At 40.8% G+C, this 20,424-nt stretch overlaps 3 protein-coding genes across 5 annotated transcripts in view; 2 read left to right on the forward strand and 1 right to left on the reverse strand.

Annotated features, from left to right (window-relative positions):
- The first annotated feature begins 13 nt into the window (after positions 1–13).
- LOC147308081 (transmembrane protein 14C-like) lies at positions 14–2,560 on the forward strand. Its single transcript, XM_086271000.1, has 4 exons — positions 14–305; positions 1,894–1,995; positions 2,077–2,164; positions 2,279–2,560. Exons 1-4 carry the CDS (start codon positions 224–226, stop codon positions 2,337–2,339), a joined length of 333 nt encoding a protein of 110 aa, XP_086127126.1. The 5' UTR covers positions 14–223; the 3' UTR covers positions 2,340–2,560.
- Positions 2,336–15,718, reverse strand: LOC147308082 (serine/threonine-protein kinase MAK-like). 3 transcript variants are annotated; one of them, XM_086270996.1, is made up of 17 exons: positions 15,651–15,718; positions 13,615–13,678; positions 13,288–13,535; positions 12,094–12,148; positions 11,658–11,779; positions 10,948–11,030; positions 10,587–10,719; positions 10,170–10,341; positions 9,395–9,562; positions 7,651–8,001; positions 7,296–7,450; positions 7,097–7,218; positions 4,889–4,999; positions 4,452–4,526; positions 4,246–4,359; positions 3,021–3,113; positions 2,336–2,934 (listed from the first exon to the last, which is right to left on the reverse strand). In XM_086270996.1, exons 3-17 carry the CDS (start codon positions 13,449–13,451, stop codon positions 2,783–2,785), a joined length of 2,070 nt encoding a protein of 689 aa, XP_086127122.1. In that variant the 5' UTR covers positions 13,452–13,535; positions 13,615–13,678; positions 15,651–15,718; the 3' UTR covers positions 2,336–2,782. The 3 variants fall into 3 exon arrangements, with proteins under 3 accessions (XP_086127122.1, XP_086127123.1, XP_086127124.1); XM_086270997.1 differs by lacking the exons at positions 13,615–13,678; positions 15,651–15,718 and having other exon boundaries at positions 13,288–13,606; XM_086270998.1 differs by lacking the exons at positions 13,615–13,678; positions 15,651–15,718 and having other exon boundaries at positions 13,310–13,433.
- Positions 15,719–18,911: 3,193 nt separating this feature from the next.
- The window catches only part of gnal2 (guanine nucleotide binding protein (G protein), alpha activating activity polypeptide, olfactory type 2), a 53,804-nt gene continuing 52,291 nt past the window's right edge, over positions 18,912–20,424 (forward strand). The window contains exon 1 of the mRNA XM_086271249.1: positions 18,912–19,621. Within this exon, the coding sequence (XP_086127375.1) occupies positions 19,135–19,621 (487 nt within the window). The 5' untranslated portion in view covers positions 18,912–19,134. The remainder of the gene's footprint in view (positions 19,622–20,424) is intronic.

Raw genomic sequence — 20,424 nt, forward strand, 5'->3', positions numbered from 1 at the left:
AGCGCATGCAAAAGCCACCGGAAGTGAAAGACTTAACTCTCCATTCGGGAAGTTTCTAAGTGATAATCAGTGGAAACGACTGTTTCAAACTTTTAGTGTCTTTTAATCGGCTGTGTTTGGCTTCACTTTACAGTTAGGAGTTAAAGTAACCAGTTAAAACGACCTGTGGTCACCGTGTTAATTAAACTCGCTGTAGGTTTATCGCAGTAGAAGCTGCTGCTTTATGCTCATGGCTGTCGACTGGATTGGGTTCAGCTATGCTGCTCTGGTGTCGGCAGGAGGGGTCGTAGGTTATGTGAAAGCAGGTAGGCGAAAGCCTTTTAGAATAGACACATTTACATGACATGAACCCTGTTAAAGCGGACTTTAGACACAGATAACCACCTTTGCCCTGCCACTTTATTAAGTACATCAAACGTCATTTTACACAAGAGGCATGCCGCCAATGTATCCACACATATATTTTTGTCCAGCTGACTAAACGCTTCCTGTCTGACCATCTCCAGGCTGATTAATCACATTTTTTTAAAGAGAAAAACTGCCGGATTTTTAGCTCTTTACTATTATTAGTTTGCTCACAAACAAATATTTCTGTGGTGAAGTCAAAGGCATTTCAAACTTTTTCTATGGAGACGTTTTCAAATACCTAAATCTACTTAAGATAGGTCAATTAATTTTTTTTAAACCAACCATTTGCTCCTATGTCCTCAGGAATACAGAATGGCAAAGGTGTGGCTGAGGGTCAACATAAAATCCTGAGAGCTTGAATTTCCTTGAAAAAAAAACATCAGCACAGCCTACAGTATCATATCTGAAGGAAATTTAATATTTTTGGTCACAGGCAGCATCCAAACACTCAGAGTGTATATTCCAGTACTTGGAAAACTGATTTTGTGAGAGAACTTAAATTTCACAAGTTTGTCACATATTGGCAAAATAAAATAGGAATGAACTATGACTCCAGGGCTACAAAGTAATCAAGTGTGAAAAATGATGAAAAATCATATTAAATTTGGTAAATCAACACATGTATTTAACCTCTAGTGGAGCTGTTACCTTGTAGAGTTACTAAGGTTACAAGGTGTGAGTTGGGTTTCAGTCGCCTCAAGATTGGGTGTTGTCGTCACCCTGCTGGGTGGGTGGGCGACCTGGGTTTTCAAATTGATAACATAGATGCATCTATTAGGAGTCTGAGGGGTAGAACTGGCAGCCACCAGTATTTTTAGGCTTTGCATGCATTTTTGTTTTTATATCAACCTACTTGTATCTTGGATATGCATTTTTATTTAATAGCATATTTATTATTATAGTGGCTCCATAGCATAGTGGTTTACATATCTGTCCAACAAGTAACAGATCCCAGGTTCAGTGCTGTGAGGAGAGACAAACCCCTTTGAAGTTTGTCAGGAAGGGTGTGGTAGGGAACAAAATTTCCCAAATCAAACATGTGGAATTAGTCACTGTGAACAAGGGAAGAACCGAAATTAGCTTTTTATTATTGTTTGTACCTGCCAAGGGACAACAAATGAAAATATACTAGAGGCTAAATCAGCACAAGGTGTCTTTTTTCACGCAAGCTCAGTGTGTTTGTGGTTAATCCCTGATAAATAAATGTCTTTCAAATGTAAGCTTTGCAGATAAAATCTAGAAACTCATCGTAACACAAGCATTCAGTCTCTAAAGTAGATTTTAAAATAAAACTTTGATGGAAAAACAAAATCACCATTAAAGCCTTCATGAAGAGCACAGTTGCTGAATTATGGCTAGCTGTGCATTTGTAGTGCAGCTCCGAGTGCACACTTAGCTGCACTTAGCGGCATTCTGGTAAATGTAGGTCAGTGTTCAACATTAAGGGGGGTGTTTCGATGACAGCTAACAACGTCTCCTCCACAGGCAGTGTCACCTCTCTGGTCGCAGGGCTGCTGTTTGGCGTGCTGGCTGCGGTCGGCGCTTATCTGACATCTAAAAACCCCAGGAATGTGTGGCTTTCAGCCGGTGAGTGAGTTCAGGTGTTAAACAGCTTAAACGAGTTCAGTTTCCCGAACTTAGCAAATCTTTGCTCTTCCTTGAATGCAGGCACTGCAGGAACTCTCTGTGTGGTGATGGGACTGAGATTTCTCGGCTCCTGGAAGTTCATGCCAGCTGGTTTGATGACTTTATTGAGGTAAAAGCACAGTTTCTGTCAAACTGTACCTGCTCACTGATAATATATTTTAATATTCTGCATCATGTAGGCTGTTTTCAGACATTCAGTGATATACATTTGTTATGTTTTCAGTTTGCTGGTATTGATGAAGACCTTCGCCAGAATGGGAAAGACACAATCACACAAATCTTGAGCCAAAATAAGCGTTTTTAGTGAGTCTGTGAATACATAAAAGATCAAACTTACAGCATTCCTCACCATTTATTTTCTTACTGCAGTCATACTTTTGTTAAAAATGTGATCATATAGAAAGGGCTTCCTGGAGCCTGTCCTGCCTCAGATCACACAGTTGTGTTATCAATTATTTTTTCTTTATTGTATGAAAAACATTTTTAAATAAAGTTTTTGGCTGTGCTTAAATGTAATTTTTCGACCCATACAAAAAAAATACCATGATACTAATATTCACTCACTTAAATAATTACTTTATTAAACTTCCTGTTATTTAACATAACGAAGATAAAAGTGTCGACTGACTCATACAACACTGAATGATATTTTATAGCAGCGGCAGACACACTTCCTACTCTGGGAACCTTTCACAGGACTCCGCTGGAAAGCCGAGAGACTGCTGCGCTACCGGCGGCCGCTGTATTTGGCGGTCCAGTCTACTCGTCCGGTCACTGGCTGAGAGTTTGAGCTCCTGGAGAGGCTGGTCTTCGCTGGAGTGCTGGTGATGAATCCAAAGACCTGAGAATTCAGTTTCCTGCTTTTCCATCCTTCATACTCTGAAATCAACACAAAAAACACAAGATAATGTCAAATAGCTTACACCGTTTTTTATTCACAGTGTGTGCCGCTCTTTTTGTCTTACCTTCATTTGAGGGTGCCAGCTTGTTTAAGGTTTTGCTTTTCAATGGTTTGGTTTGCAGCTCCACTCTCAGATCAGCAGCAGACGACAGATCGACTGAAAGATTCGAAAAAAAGCTGAGTTTAGAGGACGGATACGCCGCCTTTTCCACTGATGCGTCAGTGCCTTATAATAAAATTCCAAATTTCTTCACGTTTAGGAAGATAACCTCTGGTTGAGAAACAATTTACACAACAGGCATGACTGTATTGCATATTATTGTGCAAAAGTCTTGAGCCACCCTTCATTCCTTTATATTTGGCTCGGAAAATATGAACTAAGTGCAACGATTTAATGGAACGTGCAGATGTAAAGGCAACAGCAATTACAGCAAAAACAAAAACTGGTTAGTGAAAAATTAGATTTTATGCATGTCAAACTGTGTTATCATTTTTTGTAGACTCAACTAAAGAAGTGTGTTTTTGCAACAGGCCGCTAGCAACAAAGCACCTGAAAATGCTCAGCTGTCTGTTATGTGTAGATGCAACATTGGTTCAAGCAGCCAGTGACCAAAGCAAAACTATGAGAGACCTTCATGCCTGGAGAAGTATTGCTCAAGACCACTTTAAAAATTACAAGAAAGTCTGGCTCCTTGGTAGCAATGTATAAAGAAAAGAGTGGTGACTCAACACTTGCACAGTACTGTACATGCCTGTGAGCCGGATGCAATAAATTCCCCTTCACAGTTGAGTAAAAACACTTAAACTTGCAGTTGAATTAATCAAAACAAGTGTAATGACTACAAATGTTTTGACCAAGAATAACTGACGCTAACTGAAAATGAAAGTTCACATCCTTGGTTGTCAGCATTGCCTGCCCGCCCACCTGGCAGGCTGATGACAGTACCCCATCAGCCTTGTTTGGCCGAGGGGTAAAAACCGATTGTTGACCAAGAACAACTGATGTTAACTTTAAATGAAAACTAAAATTTAAAACTAAAAAAATATAACTCTGCTCATGGCTGTTTCTAAATCTAGGGGGTACTAAGCTAAAGTTTGGTTAAGGAGGGAATTAATGGCATTTTTAAAGGTGTTTGTGCCTCAGAACATGAAGGATCTGAAGAAAGAAGCCATGGAGTTAGAAAAGCTTCTCAACCATCGGGACATTTTTAGTACCGTGTGATTCGTGCCAGTAGATGCTCAACTAATAAAAACTGCAGAAACAGAGAAGAGTAATGAAAGGCTCTCACCAGCAGAGGCGTCTCCTATGGGTGCCAGTATAACCCTCTGTCGGGCTGCTCCTGTTTCGGTTTTTTGTAAAGGTGTCATGAACGTCTTGGTGTTGGAGCTGCTCACAAAGGAATCTGAAGAAGAAACCCCATCACAAGTTACAGTTAACCTCTTTAAGGCATTAGAAAAAATACAATTGAAGCCCTAACACACTTTTAAGCGATACCTTTCAAAAGATCAAGATCCTCTGAGGTCTTTTCTTTTAGAGGCGTCTTATCTGGTATTTTAGGAAGACCAACATCTAAAACCACGTGAGAGGAAACCAAAAGTAAGAGTAAGCAGAGGAGAAAGAGTCTTAACGCAAGCTGAAGAAGTCTTAGGTGGACGTATAATTAAGCTCATTGCTTAACAAATTTGCATCACATAAACTTTCACTTGACCTTTATTGACCTGGGAGCACCAGGTTGGGCTGGGTTGAGTTTGATCAAATCAGATTAGAAAATTTAGGCCTGCGATTGAAATCAAAGCATCCCCTAAAAGCATTAAACATTTGATTAAACTGTGAGTATATTCAACAGTACAGAGAAGGGCAGGCAGGGAAATGTGTGTCTTTCAACGGTGTAATGATAAAACTTCTAATATGCATCCATGAAGTTGTCTTGCCTCTCCTGAGAGGGATCTCCAGGCCGTGTCCTCTGGATAAACACGAGGACACTCCCAGCTTTCTGCTGGACACTTGGCCTCTTACTGAGGAGGTGCTTTTTGGATTTATGCCTGAAACAACAATGAAACAAACCCAGCTCAGGGTGAAATTTTGTACATTTAAGATAAGATAAGATAAGATAGAACTTTATTAATCCCTCGGGTGGGTTCCTCTGGGAAATTCGACTTCCAAAAAAAGCACAGCAACGACCAAAGTTACAGTTACAGAACTGTTATATATATATATATACACACACACACACACACACACACACACACACACACACACACACACACACACACACACACACACATATATAAATACAGAGACAAATATAAATAAAATATACAAAGGGGATAAATAGAATAAATAGGAATAAAAAATAAAAATACAAGTGAATTGCATATTTCAAGTATTGAGTCTATTGCACTGTTGACTATTTACAAAAAGTATTGCACAAGGTATTGTACAGTGAGGTGCAGAGGCACTACAGCTTAGTTGTTCCCTCCTTTGTCCTCCTGTTTCCCCTCCCTCTCCCCTCCAGAGAGGAGTTAAACAGTCTGATGGCGTGTGGGACAAAGGAGTTTTTAAGTCTGTTAGTTCTTGTCTTGGGGAGAAGCAACCTGTCACTGAACAGACTCTTCTGGTTGTTTATGGCCGTGTGCAGAGGATGCCCAGCATTGTCCATAATGTCCATCAGTTTCTTTAATGTCCTTTTCTCTGCCACTGTCACCAGAGTGTCCAGCTTCATGCCGACCACAGAGCTAGCCCTCCTGATCAGTTTCTCCAGCCTGGATGAGTCCCTCTTTGCTGTGCTGCTCCCCCAGCACACCACAGCATAGAAAAGTACTCCAGCAACCACCGACTGGTAAAACATCCTCAGGAGCTTCCTGCAGATGTTAAAAGACCTCAGCCTCCTGAGGAAGTACAGTCGGCTTTGGGCTTTTTTATACAGGTGCTCTGTGTTGCATGACCAGTCCAGTTTATTGTCCACCCACAGCCCGAGGTACTTGTACTTGTTGACCACCTCCACCTCCTCCCCCTCTATCTGAACTGGCAGTGGACCTTCTCTGGACCTCCCGAAGTCCACAACCAGTTCTTTGAGGTGTTGAGTTGCAGGTGGTTTGTGTGACTCCATGCGACAAAGTTCCTCACCAGACTTCTGTACTCCTCTTCTTGATCATCCCAGATACACCCCATGATGGCCGTGTCATCTGCAAACTTCTGAATATGGCATAATTCAGAGTTGTAGCAGAAGTCAGAGGTGTACAGGGTGAAGAGAAGAGGGGACAGCACAGTTCCCTGTGGTGCTCCTGTGCTGCTGACCACTGTGTCAGACGTGATGTCCTTCAGCCTGACGTACTGTGGTCTGTCGGTGAGGTAGTCGGAGATCCAAGCCACCAGGCAGGGGTCCACCTCCATCCTGTTCAGTTTTTCCTGAAGCATACAGGGCCGGATGGTATTAAAGGCACTGGAAAAGTCAAGAAACAGGATCCTGACCGTGCCTTTTCCCCCATCCAGGTGTGAGTGGGCTCTGTGTAGGAGGTACAGGATGGCATCCTCCACTCCGACACCCACCTTGTATGCAAACTGTAGTGGGTCCTGGGCATGTTGTACCTGTGGTCGGAGGAGGTTGAGGAAGAGCCGCTCTAGAGTCTTCATAAGATGTGACGTCAGTGCCACCGGTCGGAAGTCATTCAGCTCATTGGGCCGGTTCTTTTTGGGGACCGGGACGATGCAGGATGTCTTCCATAGGGCGGGCACTCTCCCCAGTCGCAGACTGAGGTTGAGGTTGAGGTTTCATTTGTACAGTCTGCACATTAAGAAACCAGACACCTTAACGTAATAGCAAGCTGCAATCAGGCCAAGCTAAGGTTTATTTTGTGACATATTTCCTGTGTCCTTTTATAAGTTTTGTTGTTTTCTTTCTAATATTGTAGGCTCCTTGTAGTACAATATAAAGTTCCTGTTGTCATGAATTGGTGATATATATATAAAACTGAACAGAATTGAATATATATTTTAACTTTATTGTTTAATGAAATTTAGGGCAGGTGGGATTTTTGTTTTTGGATTATGTTCACCTACCTTTGGTTCTTTTCATTGTGGCGTTTATGTGTAAACATGGTTAATTATTATTGCTATTATTATTACTATGTTTTCCTCACCAGGCATATATCTGGACTGGTGGAGGTAGTGCTGCTTGGCTGACATGGTGTTGGAGTCATCTCGGCTCAGTCCGTTGTTGCTTGGCAGTTTTGATCCTCTGTTGTTCTTTGACTCTGAAAATCTGCATTATAACGTTATTTTTTAACGTTTCCTGAAACTCTGATGACGACATTTCACCTGATGATGAGGGTCTCTCACCGACAGCTGTTCCTCAGAGAAGTGATGGTGGGTTTTTTGGAGATGGAAACGCCGGTGTCTTTATCGTCACTGTCGTCCCAACTGTCCACCGACCTGAAAGATGTTTGGCCCCACCGCCGTCGTGCAGGCCGGGCATGTCTATTCTCGGCTCCTCGCTGATTTAACGCGAGGCAAATGTTAAACGAGAAATGAGTATTAAATTATTATTTTTGTTATTCTTTATATTTAAATAAAGCTGTATCCAGTGTGGAAGCGTAAATAAAGAAGATAAAAGTTTAGCTCCCTCAAAAATCCAAGCCTTATACTAATCATCCTGCCATGATTGGGTTCACTGTTTAATGCTGCAAGCCTTCACCTCAGTGATGTTTACAGGCTGACAGTGCTCTGGTGGTCTTCTTTTCACCAGACTGAGAGGCTCCTGCTGCCCCTCTGTCAGTGTGCTGGGACACACTGGTTGAAGTGTGCTCTTCTCTATATCCTCCTGAGGAAGAGGAATCTGCTGGATAGGCTGATGGAGAGACTGGCTGCAGGTCTGAGGCTCAGCATGGGTCGTGACAAGCTCGCAGGGGTCCAGATGAGGCTTACAGAGGGACAGAGGCTTCAGATCTGCAGCTGTCTCAGAAATCTTCTTCTGGGCCTCCTGTTCTGAGTGCTTTAGTGAGGCACCAAGTGTCTGTCCTACATAGAAGTATGGATACCTCAAAGCCTGGAAAACAGTCAATGGAAAAAAGTACATCAGAAATTGCTACTAAAAATTGTATTTTATAAAGATTTTTACTAACTGAACTGCTTTCTTTTGTAAATTGTTATGTTATTAAATATTCTGTTTTGTTACATCCCAATTTATTTTTCTCAAGTTACTTGTGGCATGGGTGTGGTCTCTGGCAGGCTGCAGAGGAAGGGTGACGCAGCGAGCTCCCGGGGCGGCGCAGGGGCGGGGTGAACAGGTGTGCTGGGATGTGAATGTGATTGTGACTCTTTATATGTTCACAGTGACAGTTGGAGAGCGGACGTGACAGCGGAGCGGGAGTGTCTGTGTCCCATTGTAAAACCACAGTAAAACCGAATGTCAAAATAAAGAAGTGCTATCACCACGTCCGTGTCTTGTACGTGTGTAAAGGGTCCAACTTCACACTACTCTATTCTACTCAAGCTGTTTTGTAACAAGTTGTGTTTCATTCTTTGACCCATATAACAGGATTACCTTATTTTTCTATCTATACATACACATCTACCTCTACATATAAGCACATATGTGACGGCCTTTTAAATATATATGAATTCCAAAACTAAAAAAACCTTATTTCCACACAATACTACATATAGGTTCACTGTGTGCTGCTTTTATTGCGCTGTAAAGCCTGTGATTCAGAACACTATAGTTATTAACTGTTTTATCTTACTATTATAGCTAATATTAGCTTCTTAACATTTCAAGGTGCTAAAGTAATTATCCAAAATGTGAAATTCATCCAGCTAAAAGCTGAAGTTTCAGGCCTGGTTTGGATATTGTGTAGACTGTTTTCTGAAAGAGCACCTAATTAATTCTTCATATTTTTAGCTTCGATTTCAGCGTCATGCATTGAGTTACGCTGGTGGATGTTCACTCCCTCAGCACATCCAAATGTCAAGTTAAGTATTACATTAACTCTCAAGATAAGCTGATTGATTCCCACTTGGATCATATTTCTAAAATTAGAAGCACTCAAGGTACTCAAAGGTGCTCAGGATAAAAGCATTTGGACGACTCGGGTGACTTTGCAGCTCAACATTAATGAGTCGTCCTCACTTCTGTCTATTTGTTTGTTTTTCAGACAATCTATGCTGGAGTTTATCAGGATCAGAAGTGGGCTTATTATGCTTTCACTTATTTTACCATATATTTAAAAATGTTTTTTGGGGTGACAGCCAGATTTGCCTTAAAAAATACAAAGACACAGTGGATGATAAAACTATACTAACCACTCTAAGGTTTCCATTACTTCCAATCCCACAGCCGACAAAATCCAACACACACACAAAATAAATAATTTAACCTGAGAAACTGATGAACTTAAAAAGAGCTGGTAATTAGCAGAATAAGTTCCCTTTAAATGTACCTGAGAAGCACTCGGTCTTTTCTCAGGGTCCCACTGCAGCATGTCTTTCATCAGCGTGATCGCGTTATCACTGGCGTTGGGAATCAGGGACCTGAGGCTGGTGGGAGCGCACTTCGGGAAGCGGAAGTTCATTGAGGCTGCGAGGTTGAAGCCCTCAGGCCAGTCCAACTGACAGGGGGTATCATTGCAAAAGAGATGCTATTAAAGTTGGTCAGTTTTGGGATAGTCATGAATATTTATCACTAATGTGTCTGGTTCCAGTGAGTGCAGGAGGCAAGAAGCTCTACAATCCATAATCTACCAGACTTTATACTAGGGAGCGGCCAGGCTGAATACTGACTCTTTTAAAAACAACCACATCAGATGTTTGTGTTCTCAAATACACCTCCGTCGAGTGATGTGTAGAAAAATTCAGGTCTGTAGGGCATGTGTGAAAACAGCTGTATAGTAAATGGTAAATGGTAAATGGCCTGTATTTATATAGCGCTTTACATATCCAGTCATCCACCCATTCACACACACATTCACAAACTGGTGATGGCAAGCTACATTGTAGCCACAGCCGCCCTGGGGCGCACTGACAGAGGCGAGGCTGCCGGACACTGGCGCCACCGGGCCCTCTGACCACCACCAGTAGGCAACGGGTGAAGTGTCTTGCCCAAGGACACAACGACCGAGACTGTCCGAGCCGGGGCTCGAACCAGCAACCTTCCGATTACAAGGCGAACTCCCAACTCTTGAGCCACGATACAGATGTATTTTGATGGTTCCTCACCTTCTTCAGCGTTCCCAGCACCTGACAGATTTTTAAGATCTCGTCCACCTCGCTGTTTCCTGGGAACAAAGGTGTCAGGGTGTACAGCTCTGCCATGATGCAGCCCACTGCCCAGATGTCGATGGGAGAGCTGTAAGAGTTGGACCTGAGCAGAACCTCAGGGGCCCGGTACCTGAAATAACAGCCCAGGGGAATATATAAAGAGGGCTTTTTAAAAAAATATAAATATAAAATGTGACCCCCTCAAAGAGGATGCTTTGATTACGACCATTTTTATTTTTATATGATAGATCAGAGATGAAGAGTAGATAAGGAAGAGGGGAGCGAGAGTGGGGAGACAGGCAGCAATAATTACTTCAGACCCTTTGGAGTTACTTCATTTTTTTGTATATTCAAGAAAAAAAAAGAAACTCTCACCATCTTGTGGACACATAATCTGTGTAAGGTGGTTGCGAGCGGATTTCTCTTGCTAGGCCAAAATCTGCGATCTTCACGAGCTCCGGGCCCATGCACAGTATGTTCTCCGGCTTCAGATCACGATGGAAATACCCTAAAAAGCCAAGAAGCATTCAAATTAACCCCTGCTGATATTCATCTGTGTAGAGATTTGCATTACTTTCTATATTAGCTTCTACAACTATAACCACGACGTGACGTAACCCCCTAATGAAGCAGGTCACAGATTTTAAACAGAGCTCGCACAAAAAAAGGATACCTTAACCATACAGCGGGAAAATAATAATAATAATGTAAAGAAAAGACAGGAGAAGTCTCTTACCGTGCTTATGCACAAATGCTAAGCCAGATAATACCTGGAACAAAATGTTCCTTATCTCATTTTCTGAAAACATCTGATCTTCTCTGGCAGCAGCAAAGTGGGAAAGGACAAAAGAAAGAAGGGATAAAGAAGAAAGAACAACATGCAAGCTTTTATGACATTAACACCAACAAATAGTAAAAACTGAGCTTTTGTTTGTTTGTTTCTGCTGAATTAAGCTTTGTTACAAGTCACACCTCCTCTTCTCACAGAAGAAGCGAGTCATTTTTGCTTGGACAAAGTCCGGTGATGGCCTACCAACAGTCCAGCATGCATCTACTTACCAGGTTTAATATCATTTCCATAATTCTTATCTTATGTATTCCAAGCCACTACTCACAGCATTTTATTTCTTATTTATTTAGTTGTGCATGAGTTGTTAGGGAGTTATTTTTATTTTACCTTTATTAAAATACCTCTGTGAAGTCACATACGTCTGTGAATAAATGACAGTCCCTGTAATATCTGAAATGTCACGTTTTTGATGACTGACTCAGGGAACGGCTTGTTTCTGTAAAAACCGAGCCCGACACACGATGACTCAAATAAAACCCAAATAATTCTCACATTCACAGCGGTGATTAAAAACACACAGAAATAGCTAGGAGGCTAACGCATCACACATGCTGCGATTTTGCTTTCACAGAAATTCACAATTCTGATTTTCTTACCGTTCTTTCATGAGCTGATAGAGGTTTTCTTTCATATACTCAAAGACAAAGTAGAGGTAGTCATTTTCTCTGATGACTTCCTTCAGTTTCACCACATTGGCATGGTTCAGCTTCTTCAGTGACTATTTGGGAAACACATGTGGGAGCAACCTCAGCTGATTTTCAAAGAGGATCAGTGTGAATTAGACTGCAAAACTACTACAAGTGTAGTTCAAGCTGCTAAATAAGTTATCTAGCTCATAGGCTCAGGTAGCATTTATATAAAGCTAGCTCATTCATGTATGCCAAGTTATACTACAATTAAAAAGGTCATGAGAACAATTTAAAGGTGACATCTAACTCTTTTAGAGAAATAAAATGAACGCTCATTTACAACTTACCTCTACTGTGGATTTTGTAAATAGATTTTATTTAAGCACGTAAATTAGATTCTTACCTTCACTTCTCTTAGGTTTAAGCATTCGTCCCAGGAATAAAACTTCCTCTTCATCCTGTTGGAGTGGAATAAATCAGATTTCTATCTTAAATCAGCTTTGCTTGCTAGGAGAGCATGGAGAAATATTGATCTATCCGCATGATCAACTAATGCTAAGCCCAAATGAATCCAAATCTGTTAAGACTTTGAGACAAATTCTGGATAATTTTCTGTGTTTAAGGGGTGCCTGGCTCTCAGAAAACACCTGTATCTCAACCTCAAACACCTCCATATCAGTTTAATGGTAATTCTATGCTACAGTAAACAAGTCGATGCTCCCCTCTTATCTCTGTCTCACCGTGTCATAGAGAGCAGCAAAACACTCTCAATGACCCAAAACCTTACAGGTATTGCCTTAAAACCCGCTGATGGCACAGATATTTGGAAACTTTAACTGAAAGATCTTGGTGCTCCATCAGCAATCCACCCAGAAGACCAAGGTGATTAGGACAGATTTCAAGAAGAAAAGAGATGACCTGAAATCTGTGACCATAAAAGGCAAGGCTGTGGAAACAGTGCCTTGATTTTCCAGGTCTGCATACACACAGCAAAATACAACAATGCCTCCACTTTCAGAGAAGAAGAACAACAACTACGGGAGGTCTACCAATTGGAAAGTCGGTGGCTCAATTCACCAGCAGTTCCAGTCTAAATGTTTAAGTATCCTTTATGCGTCCATTGAAATGTTTGCAAAGTGCTTTGAGTGCTCAGTTAGAGCAGAAAAGTGCTATATAAGTACCAGTCTATTCACTTAAAACATAACCACTTTGTTGTGGACCAGAGGGCTTTGCAGGGACTGTGGAGGACATGACTGGAGCACAGCTGGAGCTGCCTGCAGCTGAGGACATGTACTTGTCTAGATGTCTGAGCAGGATCTCGAAGACTTAAGGAGACCCAACTTACGCTGCTCAACACCTCTTTGAACTGTTTCCCTCTGGCAGAGGTTACAGGACTTTCCACTCACACACCACAAGGATGAAAAACAGCTTCTGCTAATGCTGACATCTACTACTGCTTGTATTAATTCTTGTATTCCCGTTTATTACACAACTCTATACACTTGTAGCAGCCACTTGGGCTTTAATCAGCTTAACCTTCTGAGACTAAACAACACAGTGAATCCCTGACACGTTTACTGGTGCTCCACGCACTCACCTCTTTATGGCCACCAGCTCACCAGTCTCATTGCTCTTGCCCAGGAGCACACTGCCATACGTGCCGTCCCCGAGCTGCTTGAGTGTGGTGTAGCGGTTAATCATCCACACAGAGCCCTGGCTCTCCTTCAGTGAGGAACCCTGACAATCCCAGACGCTGGTCATTTTGAGCCCATTAACAATCGTCCACAGGTCAACAACTGATAGGCTGATGTGTCCTGCTACTGTGAGGCTGCCCTAAAGCTTTCACTGCAGAAACACAGGCATGAAACATCCATTCATCCTTTATGTTCCTCTCTGCAGACGGGTCATGTAGGGTAAGGCTTACCTTAAGAGGAAGACTGGAAAAGCCCTGCCCACTCAACTCTGCCTCACCTATCCTCCAGCTAAGTCTTTCATGGTGGTAGAGGAAGGGCGAGAGGAAATGGATTAAAGTTTTCATGGGATTAAGAAAGTCTGACACAAAGCAGACTAACAGGGGAAGCCTGCTTCGAGTCTGAGGAGTGTGAAAGTGGGGCACATTTGGTGTAGAATCTTCAAGTAAACAGCAAAATCAAACACCAGTATAATTTAATCTTTTTCAAAAAACTGTTAGCACACAGGCTCATTATGTTTAATTTGGTAGGCTTCCTTAACTTTTTCAGCAAAATGAATTCATGATTTGTTGCTAAAAAACACACTGGAAGGCATCGTAGCCCAACAACAACAAATCATCTACCATGTGGAGCACACCTTCAACTCCAGAGCCCCGGGTTTCATTTGAAACCCAATTAACCTACATTCACAGTGGGTAGAAGCAGGATGTTGGTCATTATTTAACAAATTAAGGTCAGTGTGTTTTTTTAACTGACATAAGATGTGATTAAATGAGGGCCTGTAGTAATTATAGCCCCATGATTAAATACGGTATCATCCATCCATGGCTTCATGAACCTTGCTTTGTGCACTGGTGCATAGCCTTGTTGGAACGGGGAGGGGCCATCCTCGAATTTTTCCGACAGATTTGGGAGCATGAAATTGTCCAAAATGTGTTGGTACTCTGAAGTATTAGAAGTTGGGAACTCGGGGGCCAAGCCCAACTCCTGAAAAACAACCCATAATCCCCCTCCACCAAAGTCTGGTGGAGGGGGATTATGAGGTGTTTTGAGATGTTCAGAGATAGTCATTTGTTGAAGACTTAACTTGAGACAGAAAGGCCCACAAACAAACAGCAGCTGAAAGCCGCTGCAGTGCAGGCCCAGCAGAGCATTAAAGAGGAGGAAACCCAACATCTGGTGATGCCCATGACTTCAAGATGCAAAGGGTTTTCAACCAAGTATTAGAAATAAACATTTTATTTTCAGTTATTCAGTTAGTCCAATTACTTTTGAGTCCCTGAATTGAAGGGATTTTGTTAAAAATGCTTTAGTTCCTCACATTTTTATGCAGTATTTTTGTTCAGCCCACTGACTTAAAGCTGACAGTCTGCACTTCAACTGCATCTGAGTTGTTTCATTTAAAATTCATTATGGTAATGGTACAAAACCAAAATTAGAACAATATACAGACCAAACTGTTTTTCTTTTGCTCCCCTTATAAATTGTAAATAAACTTATATTGCTTGCTATTTATTGCTCATATTTGGTTACGGTATTTTGTTTTATAATCATTTTACTGTTATCACAATTTTATATATGACTTTATTATTTAGTGAGTTGTCTAGGCGTGCCTGAGAAGGCAACCTTGAACTTTAAATCAGCTAATCAAGTATAGCGTTTTATTTTTATCGACCTGTTCTCAGAACTTTTTGATTACATCATGTATTTTCCACCAATGTCACAGTGTTGAATTTATAATTAAATGTTACATAACAGCATAATTCCAGTGGAAATTTAGCTTTGACTTTTCTCTGTGTTTGTGGTAAAAGACTGGGATTAAAACAGGACAAGAGTTTGTGCCTTAAAATAATACCTGTTAACTTTATAGCGTAATTATTCTCCTTCATTTAGCAACCTTTTCAAATACCTCTAAAAACTATTTTTGTACAGCTGCCTTTTTGATATGTTTTTCACGTGTATTCTCGAAGTTCATAAAAAAATACAGGAGAAAACAAACGATACTGAAGAAAATGTGAGCTCTGTTTCGAACTTTACACCACTTAAACCATTAATATTATCGTCTAAAAATCTTACCATTATATTTCAGATACTATTGGCACAGGTTTGTAACAGAGTTAGCTAGCTAGCTAGAAAGCATGTCTAGCTACAAATTTCAACTCTATCATAAAAAAAAATATATCACATAATAAATAAAAAATAGACATTTTATTTATTAATTATTCTGCGTTGCATAACTTGAGTATCAGTAAGATTAAAGTGTAGCTACCTCAGGAGTCATTTCACTGCTGGAGATAACACAGAGATGCTAGCTTTCAGCAGCTAGCTGTCGCTTAGGCAACAAGACTTCCAAAATAAAACTCAAGAGAACTCGGATATGGGCAGACCTATGATTAGGCTTGTATTAGAAGTATATCCAATATAATTAAATTAATGTGTAATAAAAACTTTTTTTTGTTAGTTCAGTTTTATTTTTCTTCACATTTTTCGTCACAATCTTATTTAAATTTCTACGATACTTTATTGTATATATGTATTTATGTATGTATGTATTTATTTATTATATATTTACTTTTTATTAAGATATCTAAATTTTATTTTACTGAGCAACAGGCTAGTCTACTTATACTTATTTTGTTATATACTTGTGTCTAATTGCAATAATTAAAGGAGTTTCCAGCTCTGAGATAAATTTAAAAGAAATCCATCTTACTTCACAAATGCTGTGATGTCATGTCAATATTTAAACAGAAAACCAAAAGGAACAAGATAATGCTGTTAACAATCGGCAAGATTTAAATCTGAATATTTTTGATTATTTATTGAGATTTGCAATAAATATTTTTGTTTTATTTTGTTTTTTTGAGTTTGACAAAACAACCTAATAACTTTTAGTTCACTCACATGACATCATCTTTATCAGCACATGGCACACACAAGTTTATATTTCCATTACCCAGATCCTTGCATAATCTGACCCCTCACATTTACATATGATCAATATTTCAATATTTAATGATATTTAATATCAATATTTCACATGTAGTAAAACCAGAAAAAGAAGATCACACACAGGAAAAATACACAGACACTATATGACAAAGGGAAGGCAGGACTATTTATATACAGAAGGCTAATTGGCAAAGTAGAAACAGGAGGGGAAAGAGGTGAACATAATCAAGACAAACACAGGACACTAACTGTCAAACGAAAACAATAAATAACAAGAAAATTAAACACAGTGACAAGAAAAGTCACAATGAACAAGATACAAAAGCACATGAGGGAAACTCAGAAAAAAAAAAAGAAAACTGGTACACGAAATAATGAAACCAAGGTAAGGACTCAAAATAAAACCACACAACAACACAACCCCCCAAAAACATCAAGAATAGACTCTTCAGATGCCCAAACTCAGATATGTTAACTCTGGGCAAACTCAAAAATGTGATGCGTCCCACGCACCATGTCACTTTGCTGACCCTTCCATCCCTCCCACACAATAAATGCACTTGAGACTATCCCAGAACCTATACAATGTAAAAGGACATTGTTAAGTCAAAACAACAGCATGGAACCTACAAGGTTCATAATGTAAAAACATACTGGTGCTTGTCTTTTGGGGTTCAATTGTGGCTCAGAGTAGAGGGTTTCAAACTATGCTACAGATCTTCTTTACTAATGCACATCATGCTGTTGCAGAAACAGCCTCCCAGAGGAAGAAGCACTTCTATCACTGGCTTACTGTTTCACAAGTGCTCCATCTAGTGGTCCAATTTGCTCTCTGCACCTGTTTGTGTAGTCAGAATGTTTTCTGATCCGATTATTCAAGTCACAAAGCTCCCCAGTTATCAGACACTTAATTCAAGTGCCCCACACTGACTCTAGTGCTGTTCATGAAGCCTTCATACGATGAAGGTAAAAGTTAGACAGCCTCGAAGTGCCAATGGTGCTAAATATTTGGCACTTTTTAAATCATCACATTTCAAAAGTGCAACAAGGTCAATTTTACAGCCATTCTCAGTGCCAGAATCAAATTGATATGTCATAGTTTTAATAGTAAAACCGTACTGATTTAATGTCTATGTCAGAGTAACAGGAAGAAGCATTTGTAGCCTGGATGTTTTTAAGTTAAGGTTCTCGTAATTTAAAAACTTAAAAACGTGGATTTCTGAGTACAATTTAAAGGATTGCATCACTGTGTGGGACAGAAGGCTGTTCAAAACAAGTTATAAAGGTCTGATTAAATATATAAATACATTTTGATACAAGACTCATCTTCTTGCTGTGGTTTCTCCTGTGAGTCCTATTTTAACTGAAAAATGTTGGAAAATTCAGAAAATCATCATAGCATGAAGGTCATATTTTGCATGGCTTAAATATGTTATAGTTTTTATATTATATGGAACTCCCCCAAATTATGTTGTTTAGACTCACAATACAAAAAACTGTTTATGAGAAAATAAAGGAAGCATTAAAAAACATTATTCATGTTGTGATAATGTGATGAACCATGAGAAAGAGGAACCAGTGCAGGAGCAAACAGGTCATACACTGTCATGCACGTATAATAAAAATCCAGGACATTTTGCCAAAAGGTAAAATTCACAAACACATTAAATCTGTTTGTGAATTTTGTTATGCACAAGGTTATCAATCATAAACACAAGGAAAAACAGGAAAAACGCTAAACGCAGGAGAAAAATGGCTAGCATTCAAAACTGTTTGTACTGTTCAAACAACATTATTTGATCTGGGAATACTCAAAAAACTGAAAAATTTAAAGTACTTATATTTTTTATCGGTGGATTTAATTCTTAATGCACTGGCATCCACATATACATTTAATGTTGCTGCTGGTAAGAGTGGAGTTCATTTTCAGAACTTTATACACGGTTTATAAATAACAGTCTCATTTTTACCTGGTATAATGGGCCTTAATTTATTATACATATATAATTGATACAAATTGTGTATGTAGTTATATTTTCTACAGGTAAACAGTTTTTTAGCACCAGCTGAGGTGACAGAGAGGGGACTGTGCCACCACATCCTCTCCCTTGTTGACACGCCCCTGCTTAAGACACTAGCTCCCACTGTTAAAACATACAGTAGTGCCTAATATATATTTTTTAAATCATAGAAACAATGTTAAGAGTTAAAGTGCCATTTTGGTAATATCTTTCTAATATCCTTGTGTGCGCCACAGATCGTGTCAGAGGAATGTTTGCAGGGCCAAATAAAGAAACGCTTTGGTGCCGTGTCTTAAAATAGAGATTACGGTCTAGAGAGCAGGAGCCACCAACTGATTTAGAGATACAAGCATGAAATGTGAGGAATGAAAACCATGACCAGCATTCTCGAAATGGCCATACTGTAGTAATGTGACGTGCCGTGCATTGCACCTAACAACTGTGCAGTGAGATTGTTGCCTGTCTGTGAGGCGCATAGACGCGTTTTTTTCCAAGGTTGTGCTTTTGGTTACTTACGGTAAGGTGGACCCGCAGTGTCCACTAAAGGATCAGGTGATCCACTAACTACGAAGCGAAGGCTGACTGGGGAAAATGCAAAATGACATATAGCAAATGTCGGAGCATAATTCATTCACGTTTTCGGCTCAAATTCGGACCTGAATCGCATCGCTGGAGCTCCAATGTGACGATGGCTCGTTAGGGCTCGTGGCACAACGGCGATTTTTTTTTGATATTTTAATTTATGAAAAATCACATTCACAGACACATATTGGTTTCAACATGGGGCTGTGCTACAGTCTGCGTCCCCGGCTCTTCGGGGACCTGAGCGGCTCTATCTCCAACGCTACCTCGGACTCGGACCAGCCTCCGGATGCCGCCGTGCCGACACGCGCCGGGGGAGCTCGCCAGGAGGACACCGGGGGATGCGGGGAGACTTCGTCGCTACGCGGCGGCCTGGTGCGCCCCGGGGACCCTGCCAGGCTCCCGGCCGGGGAGCACCGCCGTGGAGACACCGGTACCGACGGTGTGCTCATACAGAACGGAGGCGGCGGAGGTGGAGGCAGCGGTAAAGGGACGGGGAAGGACCGCGGCCGCCGCTTACAGCTGCTGCAAAAAACAAGCACCCAAAAGCAGAAAAACTGTGACAAACTGCTGGTGGAGGAGAAGGAGGCCGAGAAGGAGGCGAAGAAAGTCAGTAAGAATATAGACAGGGTGCTCAAGGAGCTCAAACGGGAGTACAAACAGACGCATCGGCTGCTGCTGCTCGGTAGGTTGTGTACCTCTGTTTTATTATTAGAAACCAAAAAACGCACTGGCCTTTCCAGAAATTATGTCACTGCTCTAGCGAGGCCTGTTGCCACATCTGTTGGCTTGACTGTGAAGACTAAACTCCCTGCGGCTGTCAATGACAAGTGATGAAGATGGACGTTTAGACTACCGGATCCTTGCTGTCACAGTTACATTCAGGGTTATGGGGATTTTTGAATAGCCAATTAAGCGAAATGTCGACTGTTAATCAGGGACAAACATAAACATTACATGGGCACACAGACACTTCTTAGCTGGAGGCTATACTGGGCCGTATTTGCCTTGTGTAGTAGCCTCTATCATAGTATGAGTGTGGCATATGTCCAAGGCGACAGAAAACAAATATTTCTTTTATTAGCTGGCACATTTGGACTCTGGAGTGTCCTATAAGTGCAGCTGACTTTCTCTGTAAAGATAATCTAAAGATGCCTTAGCTTTGGCTGTTTGGTTATTCCCACTCAGCACTTATGTGGAGGAGCTGGAGCACTTTTTAAAGTCATACCCACCAACAAATATACTGTAATACAGGCTGCTTTAGTAATGCTCTAGTGTCTATTAAATTAGATGTTATACCTAAAACAAGTGGTTTTCACACGTTTTTGTACCCAAGGCACCCCAAGATTTCAAGGCGTACGTCAGTTTGTATTTGCAGAAAAAAGCCCACATGTTGAAATGTTGTTAATTCTTCTTTAAATTCTGAAGACGCTTTGGATCACCTGCACTTAAATGACACCTACAGTTTAGATCGTTGTAGTTTGGCCC

Source organism: Aulonocara sp. 'chitande type north' Nkhata Bay, linkage group LG18 (genome assembly GCF_057382095.1).
Source record: "Aulonocara sp. 'chitande type north' Nkhata Bay isolate Kocher_YH1m ecotype deep benthic linkage group LG18, A_spYH_male_GT1.1, whole genome shotgun sequence".
In the NCBI taxonomy this organism is placed as follows: Eukaryota; Metazoa; Chordata; class Actinopteri; order Cichliformes; family Cichlidae; genus Aulonocara; species Aulonocara sp. 'chitande type north' Nkhata Bay.

Excerpts from the sequence above, each read along its gene's own strand:
- LOC147308082 (XM_086270996.1), bottom strand. The coding sequence starts at position 13,451 with ATGACCAGCGTCTGGGATTGTCAGGGTTCCTCACTGAAGGAGAGCCAG. Across the intron at positions 11,780-12,093 it reads TAAACCTAAGAGAAGTGAAG|TCACTGAAGAAGCTGAACCA; the intron begins GTAAGAATCTAA and ends TTTCCCAAATAG. Across the intron at positions 4,360-4,451 it reads GGATCTTGATCTTTTGAAAG|ATTCCTTTGTGAGCAGCTCC; the intron begins GTATCGCTTAAA and ends TTTCTTCTTCAG.
- LOC147308081 (XM_086271000.1), top strand. The coding sequence starts at position 224 with ATGCTCATGGCTGTCGACTGGATTGGGTTCAGCTATGCTGCTCTGGTG. Across the intron at positions 1,996-2,076 it reads GAATGTGTGGCTTTCAGCCG|GCACTGCAGGAACTCTCTGT; the intron begins GTGAGTGAGTTC and ends CCTTGAATGCAG. Across the intron at positions 2,165-2,278 it reads GGTTTGATGACTTTATTGAG|TTTGCTGGTATTGATGAAGA; the intron begins GTAAAAGCACAG and ends TTATGTTTTCAG.